Source organism: Anastrepha ludens, chromosome X, assembly GCF_028408465.1.
Source record: "Anastrepha ludens isolate Willacy chromosome X, idAnaLude1.1, whole genome shotgun sequence".
In the NCBI taxonomy this organism is placed as follows: Eukaryota; Metazoa; Arthropoda; class Insecta; order Diptera; family Tephritidae; genus Anastrepha; species Anastrepha ludens.
The window spans coordinates 89,758,474-89,772,611 of NC_071503.1; the positions used below are offsets into that span (position 1 = coordinate 89,758,474).

Consider the following 14,138-nt stretch of genomic DNA (forward strand, 5'->3'; position numbering starts at 1 on the left):
CCGCGATGTCATCCACGAATCTAATGACTTTAGTTCTCGGGGGCATATCCATTCTCAGAACCCCATCATACATTAAGTTCCATTGCAGTGGACCCAGAACTGATCCCAGAGGAACCCCTGCAGTCGCGATATACTCCACAGCGCCCTTGTCGCTTTTAAGCCGCAGTTTAGGGTCCGTGAAATAGCTCTTAATTATTCGGATAATATAACTAGGCCACCCTATTTTTGCGAGGGTTTCCAGAATACGTTGCCAGCTAACTGTGTTAAAAGCGTTTCTAAAGACCAGAGTTACCACAGCCCAGTACTCTTTTTTCCCGCCGCGCCATCTCTTACCTTCAATGGCTCCTGATGCCAAATCTACAACGCATTTGATGGCATTCACTATTGAGCGGGATTTCCTGAAACCAAATCTTTCGCCTTTATCTTCAGCGAAAGATGACAATCTGTCGCAAATAATACTCTTGAGAATTTTTCCCATTGTGTCTAAGAAGACTCGGGTTCGCCAGGCTTTTTGCTGCCCTTGGGTAAAAGCAAAAGGTTTTGCTTCTTCCACCTCTTTGAGAAAGTAACTTCCTTAAGGCAGGCAAAGATATGATTTCAGATCTTTGAAGGAAAAGAGTAGTAACAATTTTGCGCAGCCTTATTGAGCAAGTAATTTGGAGTGTGCACACGCTTTTCGCTTTGTATAATACCACCCGGTATCAACCATTCGATTGCCCAGGCGTTGAAATCACCCGCTAAGATTTAAGGCAATTTCCCACTAGCTTCCAATACAATGTTTGGAAGAAGCTGTTCGTAGTGCACTGTTGTCAGAATGGGTCTTGCGTAGCAACTGATGAAGGTTAGGGTGTCCGTTATTTACCAATTTGATTATTTTTCTTGCGACGCCCCCTATACTTTTAGTTTTCCGTCTAAGAAAAATTATCAGATCAAAATCAGCTCTTAATATTCAGAATAAACCTTGCCCCAAACACGATATATTTCCAATTTACATAACATGGGATTTTGCTACTTTTTGGAATAAACTTTTTTTTCTCTAGTATGCTAATTTACAGCTACACATATTCTGATGGCAATTTTAACTCTCTACAAAAAATGTTTCCTATAATTTTTCGATAAATTGACTCCTTTAAAAGTTAATCGAAGTTAGAGTTGAACTGTGTGTAAATTTCAGACTTTTCCACTTTTGCAGCAAAGTTATTACTGTTATAGCAAAATTCTGACGTTTATGTAAAAAAATGATCAATTTCTATGGTATGAAGATGAAAGATGAAAAAATCCATAAGTCGAATCAAATTCATACCACCTAAGAATGCCCGATTTATTTTTGTAAACATGTTTTAGTTAAATTTTGTTTGTACTCGCTTACAATCTGGATTATATATTGTTTGTCATCTTCACTTTTTGCTAAAACGTTAACATATTCTTCCGACAATTTTACAGCTCTTTCTGCATTGTCATTGACTACTCTTAAATTCCTTACAATTTCTAAACCTCTCAAATATTCAGGATCTTCTAATCATTTACTGCTGTCTGATTGAAGAAAGCTGGTATTAATATCAAATCTTTCAAAAAATGTTAAAGAATTTTCGTTTATAAAGTAATCAATGTCTTTATTTATGAACCATTTGAAATCATCGGAATAAAATATGAAGCGTTTAGGAGCATCAAACTGATTGTCATCGCTCAATTTTAATGCTTCTACCATTTTTTGTTTTAAACTATAAGATAAACTTTTATCGAAAAGTGCTAGAGCCCCTGTTTCAGGACTTAAGTACCATAGATGATTCCGAAATTTTCTGAAAACTGCATCGGACAGATTTCTATCGATCGTTCTATATTGGTAAACAGATTTGATGAAATCAAGGTCTTGATTCGGTGTAGCTGCAGCTAGCGGTGCAGAGTACCAAAATGGAATATACACAAAAACGACGAACAATGCTATGTCCTGAAAGCTTTGTTCATCTGCTACGCTTAACTTGAAACTGTCTCGAAAATATACATTTTTAAGCAATAAAGTGCTTTGGACATCCATCGAGCGTGATGGAATGCCCCCGGTTTATAAAATTTGATTTCTTTGATATTCATTGTGCCTAAAAATATTTTACTTAGCTCTAATAATTCTCGATAATCATCGCGAGGTAGCGTAGTATTCAAGTATTCAACAATTTTCGAATTTATTTCTGGTATTTTTTCTTTTAAGACGTTTCTCAATTTATTTTTTTGTATAGATTTATAGTTGCTTTTGTCAATAGAAGGCCACTGACTTTGGGAGCGTCGCAAGAAAAATAATCCAATTGGTAAATGACGGACACCCTAATGTGCAAGAAAAAACCAAACCAGAAATGCTTGTAAAAATAATTGAAAAAGACGTTTCATAGCAATGGACAAAAATTGATGAATTTTTTCAGAAATATTAGTTGATTAGATACTGTAAATGGAAAAATGTTGGAATAATTTTTACTTGGCTCTGGTCCATTGATTATTTTTTTATATAAACGTGAGAAGCTTACTACAACAAAAATAATTTTGCTGCAAAAGTGAAAAAGTCTGAAATTTACACACAGTTCAACTTTAACTTCGATTAACTTTTAAAGGAGTCAATTTATCGAAAAATTGTGCGAGATATTTTTTGCAGAGAGTTAAAATTGCCATCAGAATATTTGTTTTTCATAGCTGAAAATTAACATACTACAGAAAAAAAAGTTTGTTCCAAAAAGTAGCAAAATCCCATGTTATGTAAATGGGAAATATATCGTGTTTGGGGCAAGGTTTATTCTGAATATTAAGAGCTGATTTTGATCTGATAATTTTTCTTAGACGGAAAACTAAAAGTTTAGGGGGCGTCGCAAGAAAAATAATCAAATTGGTAAATAACGGACACCCTAATGAAGGTGATTCCATTTATTTCAGATCGTACGAACCCTTCACTACCACTATGGTTTTCTTGGACAGCGAGCCGTCCACAAAGCCAGATGGCGCGCAGTTTTTGATGTCGGAGGCCCATGTGCTGTGGTTTTCAGAGCTCACTTTTAATGGCAATATTTTCTCTAATATCTTCTCTTTGTGATACTAGGTCTTGGGCGGCCTCATGCTGAAAACAGTCACCGATGTATCGTAGTCTCTTATCGCAGCCCCTAGAGAGCACAAAATTGAACAAACTCATCCCGTAGAGAAACACTGTGTTCTTTTAGTTAAATATTTACACAATACATCGGTTTGTGTGTGTATGTGTTTGGCTTTTGCCATTGATATTTTTGCTTACAAATTTTTTCACACATCTGCGTTATCAGTTAAAATTTTTCATTGTTTAATAAATCAAAGCCAACAACAAATGCAAATAGTTCATTTATCTATAGTTAACATTATTCAACGTTGTTTTTAAGTTATTTTAACAAAAATAAAAATTTTTGCAAATTTATTTTGTAAATGATTTCGAAGTTTACTGTTTGGCAACACTGTGTGGTGAGAGAGCAATCCTGAGAGGAATTTTCTAAAATCCTACAATGAAATCTACGATACTACGATACCGAAGGGAAGTAATTTTTCATTTACATGGGGTTCTCATTAGTTTGATCGTAATAGCTGACAGGGGACTGCGTGTACGTCGGTCACTTATGCTGAAAACATTGAATGACGTACGCAGTCCCTTACCGCAGCCCCTAACGAGCACAAAAACTCATGACTTAGAGAACAACTGTGTTCTTTTAGTTACATATTTACACAATACATCAGTTTCAGTGTTGCCAGTCTATTACAATTGTAAAAGATCTATTACATTTGTTCTCAGTTTATTACGCTATTATTACGTTCTCAGTTTACCACGCTATTACTTTTCCGAATCTTTCTGTTTTTATATCTTTACCGCACTCTTCTGCAGCCGCCGAACGAATATTTTCTCAATTAACATTGTTAAAAACGAAACAAAGAAATAGACTACAAATAAAAACAATTGATAGTATATTGCATGCGAAATAACTTTTGCACGATGAGACACATGATGGTAATTGTTATTCATGGAAACCAAGTGCTTCATTGCTTAAAAGAAAGCCACTTTACAAATAACTTACTAACGTAGGACAACTATCTAATCAAAAAATTCGATCTCAAAATAATATATAAAATATATATATATATTGTATATAAATATATATTTATTTCTACATATATTTATGTATGTTCAACGGTTATTAAAAAATATATAATGCTCTAAAAATTCGCTTCAAATGATTTGTTTTGTTTTCATTACATATTTTGATTAAGTTTAACTGTGAATGACGAATACGTATTTAAACCTAAGCGCCTGATAGAACTCTATGAGCCGCCACTTATTGCGCATGTAAAAATTTCAACTTTCTCCGCTAGAGTACACCCTATTACGGAGTACAGCAATCTATTACTTTTTTCATCATCGCTTTAGTCCGCTGCTGCGATTGGTTCTGGCAACACTGATCAGTTTGTGTGTGTATGTGTTTGGTTGTATCTAAACAATGTTGCCATTGCTATTTTGCTTACACACTTTTTCACAGATCCGCGTTATCAGTAACAATATTTCATTGTTTAATAAACCAAAGCCAAAAACCAACAAATGCAAATAGTTCATTTATCTATAACTAGCAACCCGCCCGGCTTTGCACGGGTATAAAATATATACCCTATGTCACTCACTGAAAAAATGATTAAAATCGATCCAGTAGTTTTGGCTTATTCATTACTGCCCGTGGCCCGCACGCGTTAAATTTGGAGTAAAACAATACCCCTTTCTTTATAGCACGAAGATTTCCTGCTATCTTTGGAATATCTAAATTCATACCCTACACTTTTATATATTTACTTATTGCATTTTTACATATGTATTTATTTTATTTTTACAACAATTAATATATTACAGAATGTCTTTATATAAAACTTTCATAGCTTTCTTGTCATTAGACAATGCAAACATGTTTTCTCTAGAGGTTACTCTTGAAAGAGCGACATACAGTTGGCCATGTGAAAAACAGTCAAATCTAAGCCTGCAACGTTGAAGGTTTGACCCTGAGATTTATTAATGGTCATTGCAAAAGATGTCTTTACCGGAAATTGTAAGCGTTTAAATTGTAATGGTAGATCCGATGGTATCAGAGGGATTCGGGGAATCAATACATCTTCTCCGGTACCACATCCTGTGAGTATTGTGCACTCTATTATGAACGTTTTCAGTGATTTTACCAGCAAACGCGTGCCATTGCAAAGTTTAGGTGGATTTAGGTTTCTTAATAAAATAACAGGACAACCTATTTTCAGCTCCATTTTGTGAGGAGGGAGTCCAGACGGGTTCAAAGAATTTAAAAATTCTGTAGGAAAATGAACAGCTTCTTCCAAATCGAGAACAGTATCGACCGAGTAGTATATTTTCGTCGGTGCATCAATCTTTGAAATAATCAAGTTATTTACTTTATCTACTTGTTCGTTAGTTGGTGACAGACTTTCTTTAAACCAAGATATTGTCTTATAGCTTATGTTATCAATGTCAGGATAGACATTGTTGACTAACTCTTGGATGTAGTCTATCAAAACACAAAGGTTTTCTAGGTTAATCCTTCCCTCACTTTGTGTTAATTCTCCATTGCCAACTTTTAGCAGCATATCTGGAAATAGCCTGTTCTCACGTGAAGATGACGAAACCCTCATATTAGTTTTAAGCTCTAATTTATTGACATGCGACCAAAGGTGGCATCTTTTTAGCGAAGCATTTATTTCGTCAGCACGTGTTCCTCGAGTCACAACTGGTAGGATTTGACGGAAATCTCCTGAGAACAGAATTGTACATCCACCCATAGGTGAATTTTTGTTGCGCAAATCGCGGATTGTCCTATCCAGTGCTTCCACAGACGTCTTGTTTGACATGGTAGCTTCGTCCCAGACTATTAATGAGCAGTCACGCATCAATTTTCCTGTATTGCTCTGTTTAGAAACGCTACAGACGCTGTTATCATCATCGGTGGCGATTTTCAGCGGGAGCTTGAATGTAGAGTGTACGGTTCGGCCCCCTTCCAAAAGAGTAGCGGCAATGCCGGATGACGCAACAGCTAACGCAATTTTTTCGGTAGATCTCACTTTTTTAAAAAGCAGATTGATTAAAAATGTTTTTCTTGTGCCTCCTGGGGCATCAAGGAAAAACAATTTCCCTTCATTGTTATCAATTGTTGATAGTAATGCAGTGAAAACTTTTTTCTGATCGAGGTTTAATCGTGGCTCATCTTGAGCTATATTTTGTAAAAGTCTCGTTTGATCGTATGATGTTTCTCTTGTGTATTCGGCACTGTTAGTTAAATCAGAGTTAGTAGTATTAGCTGGCATCGGCAGCCCAAAATCCTTCATCGTTTTACCCGAAATAATTGCACTATTTTGTTTAATTTAAATAATTCTTCGTGAAATATGTTTTGGTCATATTGTACATCAACAGAGTTTAACTCTTGCCGTCGCCGAATCAGAATATCACTGGCCATATTTTCTTGAAATTTCTTAATGATGTAGCTGAACTACAAACAGCTGCTTCTGATAATGTATTTTCCCAGTGAGAATCGTCTTCCCAGAGGCCCATAGCTTTGCATGCTGATTGATAAGTATTGTAAACAACACCTTGTAAAGTTCTTAGATGAGCAAAGGATGTCGGACCTTTTACAATATGAAGTAACATTCTCAGATAAAAGCATTCGATTTGTTGGGATGAATCACAATCGAGCGATTCGTAAATACATACATACATACGTCACCATACGATGTAATTCAACATTAATGAGGTGTGGTGAGATTATCGCTTAACGCCTGTTGCTTCATTCGTCTGACAGCGAACAAACACACAAACAGCTTTTTTTGGAAAAAGAGCCGCTTTTGTTTAAACAATTTTGGTTAAATAACAAATAAATCAATTTTTTTTTTTTGATGCAGAACGAGAGTAAACTTCAAGAAAGCTTCATTTTATTTGGTTGATTCGTTTATGATTTATGGCCGTGAAAACAAAAAATTTATGTTTTTTTGCCACATTTTGACCGATTGCCACGCCCCCTTTATATATTTCTTCACATTATACTTATATAAACCTTCCTCTTCAATCAATCTATCTTTAAACAAAAACCGCATCAAAATCCGTTGCGTAGTTTTAAAGATTTAAGCATTCAAGGGGACATAGGGACAGAAAAAGCGACTTTGTTTTATAATATGTAGTGATTAACATTATTCAACAGTGTTTTTAAGTCATTTGAATAAAAATTATAATATTTCTTAGTTTATTTTGTAAATGATTTCGAAATGTTTAAATATCATGAAATAAAATCTACGATAGTACGATACGGAAGGAAGGAGTTTTTCATTTACATGGGGTTCTTATTATATTACGTTTCCACCGCAGCCGGAGTTTGGGTTCTCTGCCGCTATCGTGTTCTTAGCGCAAACACCAAACAAAACACCTGTCAAATCCCATACAAAATTAAAACACAACCCCATACCTAAGCCCACTTTTCAAAGCGTGTTTTGTTGGGTTTGCATCTAATTTAATTATTAAGTGGTGGCAATGTTGCTCATTTTCCTCATTTATTATTGCATTCTTATCGAAACATGGCAACAATGATTGCAATTTGTCAATATGACATTTGATTGACGTTTAATATTTTTCTTGTGGTAAGCGTAAGTGGTGCGCGCAAAATATAAAATTAAAGTTCTTGATTTGGAGTTGGCGTTTTAGCTCTTAAGCTGGCCAAATAAGTCTACAATCTTTCCTCAGGAATACTGAATCAACTCGTTGCGGATAGTATAACAGGTATTTCTTTTATTTATATATGTAATTTTATTTGTATTTACATCTAATTTTATTAATATAATATTAAGCTGGCCAAATAAGTCTTCAATCTTTCCTCAGGAATACTGAATCAACTCGTTGCGGATAGTATAACAGGTATTTCTTTTATTTATATATGTAATTTTATTTGTATTTACATCTAATTTTATTAATATAATATTAAGCTGGACAAATAAGTCTTCAATCTTTCCTCAGGAATACTGAATCAACTTGATTTTAATGGAAAACATTAAAAAATCTAAAACTATTTGGCTTCCTTCCGCGGACGAAGCATTCCTAGATATATGGGGTGAGAAGGCAGCTGAATTGCGAGGTCCACGCAAGAACTCACACATATATGCGGAGATGGCTCAGTCGCTGGGAGTGCTTGGACATGAGGTCCGTCCAGTTGACGTTAAATATAAAATTCACAATTTCACAATGAAATATAGGTAAGGCATATAATATATTATTTCATTAAAGTAATTTTGTTACAGCCTCAAAATTTCCTTTGCAGAAAATGCAAAGCAGAGCAGGGGACAGGATGTTCTCCTGTTTCTTGGAAGCACTATCGGAGGGTTCATCAAATAATAGGAAGGGATAGAGTAAATAATGTTGATGCGGTCGTTGTTGATAGTATAACAGGTATTTCTTTTATTTATATATGTAATTTTATTTGTATTTACATCTAATTGTATAATGTTAATTTCTATTTATATATGTAGGCATGCCTGATTCGGTTGCTTCGCCAGCTCCACCAAATTCGCCGATATCACCTTCATGCTCCTCATTTTCAGCTGCTCCGTCTGCTTCGTTTTCATTTTCGCCACCATCGTCTCCAGCACTGAACGAAGCTTCCGCACCTGCAGCAAAAACAAAAAATGCGAAAGTAAGTGAATTAAACGAAACTATTAAATCTTGTATGACGGAAAACAATAAATTAACTGCTGAGTTAATTGAAATCGAGAAAAAAAAAGGTTGCTGCTATTGAGTTATTGACAAAAAGTGTGGTTAGTTTCTTGGAGAGAAATTAATTAAGTAAAACTTATAATTATAAATCCTTTGAAATATTGTTTGTGAAAGTGCTTAAAAATTAATATGTGAAATGATATTTAAGTTTTAATGAATTGTGCCTTTTAAAGTTGCACTATGTGCCTACTACTATCTTTTTTCAAAAATGAATAAAATGTTATTTTATAAAATTATGTATTAGAAATTTTATTGTTCTGGTGAAAAGTTGTTTTTCAAATTCAATCAATTGGACTCTTTGTGGCTTTTGTAGGTCGAAATATTTAAATAAATATTTGGTTTGAAGATAAAATTGTTTAAACCAAATAACCTTTTTAACCAATAAATTATGGTTAATTTAATAAAACATACGGGAGAATCTAGATCAAAAAAGTTATATTACTCACTGAAATATTCCTTTAACGCATTTCTTATCGATTCTCCTTCAGATCGGTCAACTGCATTGGTGCCGTATTGAATATTGCGCCTGGAATCGCGATGCATTTCCACTCGCCAATTTTCCAAAATTAAATCCTTCTCAGCAATCAAAAAATTATGTAAAACACATGCACATGAAATAACTGTGTTTACATTTTTGATGTGGTTATCCACGCCTTTTCCAATTCTCCTAAATCTAAAATAGAACCTGTATTACCAATTTTTAAAAATATTAGAATCTCTAAGTTGTATTTACCGGGCTTTTAAATGGCCAAAAGCATTTTCCACAACACGCCGGCACTTAGACAATCTATAGTTGAATTTTTTTGGTTCGGGTGTATTGGTCACACTATGCGGATATGGCTTCATTAAATGCTGAGAGAGACGAAAAGCAGAGTCCCCTATAATATGGACTGGTATTTTTGTGGATCCATACAGCAAGCTCAATTCATCAAGAAGTGCACAACTTTGCAACTCGCGCTTTAGCGATGATTTTTCAAAAATTCCGGAGTCGTTGCATCTTCCAGGACTGCCGCAATGTATATAAACAAATCTATATTTTGCGTCTACCAAAGCCAATAGTACTACGGAATACCACCCTTTGTAGTTGTAGTAATCAATGGCTTCTTCCTTTCTTGGATGAATTTCAATATGACATCCATCTGTATAATAAAGATGCTTTTGATTAAACGTTATTTTTATCGCATTACTTATAAACCTACCTATTGCTCAATTTGCGCCCTTGTCAGTGGAAAATTTTTCAAATATATTGGAGCCAAAGATGTCCCAACTTCATTGCAAAACTCGATGAGTATTTTGCAAACAGTTGCTTTGCCTACTCCAAACAAATGTCCAATTGATCTGTATTCACTAGAAGATCCTAGTGCATACAGAGCAATTGCCACGCGCTTTTTTAGTGAAATCGGGTTTCGATAGTTCGTTTTTCTTTTGGCTATTTTTTCAAGTTTGCTGCACAATTTTTCAAAGCAGGATCTTTCCATTCGGAAATTATCTTTGAAAAACTTGTCCCCATTACTCTGGCAGTCTACTTCCCAAAAGGTACTGGAATGTTCCTAAAATATACATGTACATTATACACAAATAATGTATGATAAATCTGTTTACCATACCAAAGACCATACACTTTGCGAACGCATTAAATTGGCAGTAACGCTTAAAATTATTTTATTTTCCCTTAACCTTTTTTTTAAATAATATGTGACCAACTCACTATCAATTATTTTAAAATAAAATGATAAAATCAACATAACAAATTGAATTTTATGCACCATTTTATAATTTTATCAATTTTTATAATTTTTATTTCACAATGTCAACAAAAGACAGTTCAAACACAATTTCTCCCAAACTTCTGGTGGAAACAGTTGACAGTTCTCCCAAACACAACTCCTGCAAACACGGTGTTTGCTTTTGGTGGAAACGTAATATTAGTTTGATCGTAACAGCTGCCAGGGGACTGCGTTTACGTCGTTCACTGTTTTCAGCATTAATAGTGTATACTTAAGCTGTCATTAGCTTAAAACATGGTTACGCTTTCGACACTTTGTACTATTAAAAGTATAGAATAAATAAGATACATTTTTAATTAAGATATGTCTTCACGTATGGGATTATCCAATTAATAGAAAATGTACGAAATAAGTAATGTAGCCGTGAAGTTAGATATTAACTTAAAAAAAATGAAAATTGAAACTGATTTTTTTTTGTCTCTAGTGTGTCTGTGTTTAAATATACATTTTGTTTAAAAACAACAAATTCGAGCGTTTTTAGCAAATCGCCTGCTATTTGCGCCGGCGCAGAACTTGCTTGGCTGCGTCGCACAGTGTCGTCTGAGCGGGCACAAATAAATAATTTTGGTTTCCAAAATATGGACATATTTGGATTATTGAAATGCTCCAAAAAACATGCCCTCATTTTAGACTTAATTTTATCGGAAATATAAAAGCTGTGAAAAACCAAAAAACACAAACCCGAATATCAAGGATTCTGCATAGTCTACAACACTAAGGAAATAATTTGTATCAAAATTCAACAATTTTTGCCCACTGTTCGTATTTCGAGAAGCCTTTTGTGTATTCGAGCAAAGCCGACATTAGGCCCTTTATAACTCGACACGATACTCCTTACTTTATGTAAAAAGGAGACGGACAGCCTATTTGAGTGGAAATAGGGTGCCAATACTGGCACATACAAAATAATTTTTGTTCGAGATTGTTGCTCGGTTATTACTTACTATTACTTACCCAATGGGGAGCCGAGTGAGTGTGAGCGATACACCGTCGTCGAAACGATCCGAAGCAACTGAACAAGTTGTGGAGGATGTGAAGATGGCGGACAATCTCTCTGTAGACTCAGAAGAATCTCTGGTACCGAGTAAGTCTTTGACAACGGTCAATCCTGGTGCAAGTCAGGTAAATACCGGTGAAAAGACTGAAGTTATTGGAGATTCCTGTTGGTCTATATGCAAGGGAGATCAAACGAAGAAAACAGAAGGCGAAGAGAACCGAAGCATTAGCTAAGGTAAGTACTCAAGCTCAAGTGGCAGAACACAGGATTTCCGGAAACGAAACGGGGTCTGTTTCAACGACCGGGAAGAGGAGAAAGGCAAAGAAGAGGAAAGTCGAGAGACGGACATCGGGAATGCCTGCATCCTCGACCCAATCCACGGCAGACAAACCTATACCTGACAAGGCAAAGGCTACGGGATCTCAAATGTCGAATGACACTCTTCCGTCAACGTCTGGCGAATCATTCGCGAGAATGGCAACAACGGCAATGACGGTAGAGATACATACCGGCAAACAAGACGGTCTACTGTACAAAGGGCAACAGCTATCTTTGGAAAGCTATGGACGGCATCGTAAAGGTGCACTGTCCCAATGCTTTTCCCGAGAATAACTGGAAAAAGAGATAGCAAAAATTCCAGCCTGCGAAAACAGCAAGTTCATTCTTGTTGAGAGTAGGAAAGAAAGGCTAGGCGAGCTCCCACCTGGTACTGAATACCGATCTTGGGTCTCTCAAGGTGCTTAAATCGAGGTACGGGTGCCGTCCTCACTTACATCTGGGGTGAATTCATTTTCGTGTCCAGGATAAGGTGGAGGACAAAGCGTAAATATACTCAGTATCACGTCTACGGCTCTCCTGTGCCGTAGGCATGCAAAACTGCAAACAAGCTCACACATAATACTAATACAAGAACAATGGGTATGCCACAAGCGGATCTGCGGTCTAACTGCTATGTCTTGGGGACAAATGCTTCATTATGAAGGAATGTGAGACCGCGAGCACCTATTATCGTGCCGAGGTTGATCGAACACACGATTTTAAAAGAGCTATGATCCGGGGATATCGTTGTTGCAAAAATAAAGTACTGGAAGAGTGGGAACAGTGTCGAAGCTATCATAGTTTCGGCCTACCTACCCTACGACTCTTTACAGCCACCTGTTTCGAGGGAATTAAGAGAAGTAGTCAAGTATGCAGAATCCAATAATCTGGGGCTAATAGTGGGCTGTGATGCAAATACACAGAAAATTGTATAGGGAAGCAGCAAATGTAACCCCAGAGGTCTCAAGTTACTGGATTTTATCCTGTCATCTGATTTGGTAATTCAAAACACTGGTAACAAACCAACTTTTGTGACCAAAAGGAGACAAGAGGTGATTGACTTAACACTTACCAATAGGTCAGTTGGAAATCAAGTCAACCGATGGCGAGTTTTGAAAGAGGACTCTCTTTCTGATCATCGTCTTATCGAATTCCGACTGGGAATTGATACAATATCAATGCCTTCTGGTAGGAGTCCTCGAAATGTGGACTGGGACAGGTATGGTGAGCTTCTAACAGAGCGATTACCAAGCCTGAAAAAACTCAAATCAATAGAAATGATTGAAGATGCTACTGAGAAATTAGAAGGTACATTAATCAATTGCTTTGAGGAACTGTGCCCACTCAGGCAAAGTAGACAGGGGTTCCTTGGTGGAACCCTAAACTGTCGAAGCTTCGTGTACGGTCATCTGTCATCTGAATTGGTCATTCAAAACACTGGTAACAAACCAACTTTTGTGACCAAAAGGCGACAAGACGGGATTGATTTAACACTTACCAATAGGTCAGTTGGAAATCCAATAAGCCGATGGCGAGTTTCGAAAGAGGACTCTCTTTCTGATCATCGTCTTATCGAATTCCGACTGGGAATTGATACCATATCAATGCCTTCTGGTAGAAATCCTCGAAATGTGGACTTGGACAGGTATGGTGAGCTTGTAACAGAGTGATCACCAAACCTGAATAATTAGAAGGTACATTAATCAATTGCTTTGAGGAATAGTGCCCACTCATGCAAAGTAGACAGGGGTTCCTTGGTGGAACCCTAAACTGTCGAAGCTTCGTGTACGATCCAGAAAACTTCTTACATCTAGACCGCTCAGTAAGGCTGGATTCCATTCGAAAACCTGATGGTTCATACACCATTTCCAAATCGGAAACGTTCAATGCTCTACTCGAAACCCATTTTCCGGGTAGTAGAACTCTCTCTGAAGTTGAGAGTGGCATGAACAATAACGGTAGAAACGATGGAACCTCTAGGTACAGCTGGTATATTGCTAGTCGGATAGTGACAAGGGAATCGATAAGGTTTTCCTTGTGTTCCTTTGAGAACTTTAAGTCCCCTGGACTTGACGGAATATATCCAGCAATGCTTAAAAAAGGAGGAGACAGGCTGATTGAGGCTCTGAAAAGGATCTTCACAGCCTGTCTTGAATTTCGTTATATACCATCCCAATGGCGAAGCGTAAGAGTAGTATTTATTCCGAAACCAGGAAAAGATGACTATTCCCTAGCAAAAAGTTTTAGA

General features: G+C 36.3%; 1 protein-coding gene across 2 annotated transcripts; it reads right to left on the reverse strand.

Moving 5' to 3' along the window:
• Window positions 1–8,173: 8,173 nt before the first annotated feature.
• On the reverse strand, window positions 8,174–13,857 carry LOC128869476 (uncharacterized). 2 transcript variants are annotated; one of them, XM_054112026.1, is made up of 4 exons: window positions 9,988–13,857; window positions 9,522–9,927; window positions 9,235–9,461; window positions 8,174–8,682 (listed from the first exon to the last, which is right to left on the reverse strand). In XM_054112026.1, the coding sequence occupies exons 2-4, from the start codon at window positions 9,632–9,634 to the stop codon at window positions 8,522–8,524; spliced, it is 501 nt and encodes a 166-aa protein (XP_053968001.1). In that variant the 5' UTR covers window positions 9,635–9,927; window positions 9,988–13,857; the 3' UTR covers window positions 8,174–8,521. The 2 variants fall into 2 exon arrangements, with proteins under 2 accessions (XP_053968001.1, XP_053968000.1); XM_054112025.1 differs by having other exon boundaries at window positions 9,522–13,857.
• Between the last annotated feature and the right edge of the window lie 281 nt (window positions 13,858–14,138).

Excerpts from the sequence above, each read along its gene's own strand:
- LOC128869476 (XM_054112026.1), bottom strand. The coding sequence starts at position 9,634 with ATGAAGCCATATCCGCATAGTGTGACCAATACACCCGAACCAAAAAAA. Across the intron at positions 9,462-9,521 it reads TTTGGCCATTTAAAAGCCCG|ATTTAGGAGAATTGGAAAAG; the intron begins GTAAATACAACT and ends GTTCTATTTTAG. Across the intron at positions 8,683-9,234 it reads TGCGTTAAAGGAATATTTCA|GTGCGGAAGCTTCGTTCAGT; the intron begins GTGAGTAATATA and ends TTTTTGCTGCAG.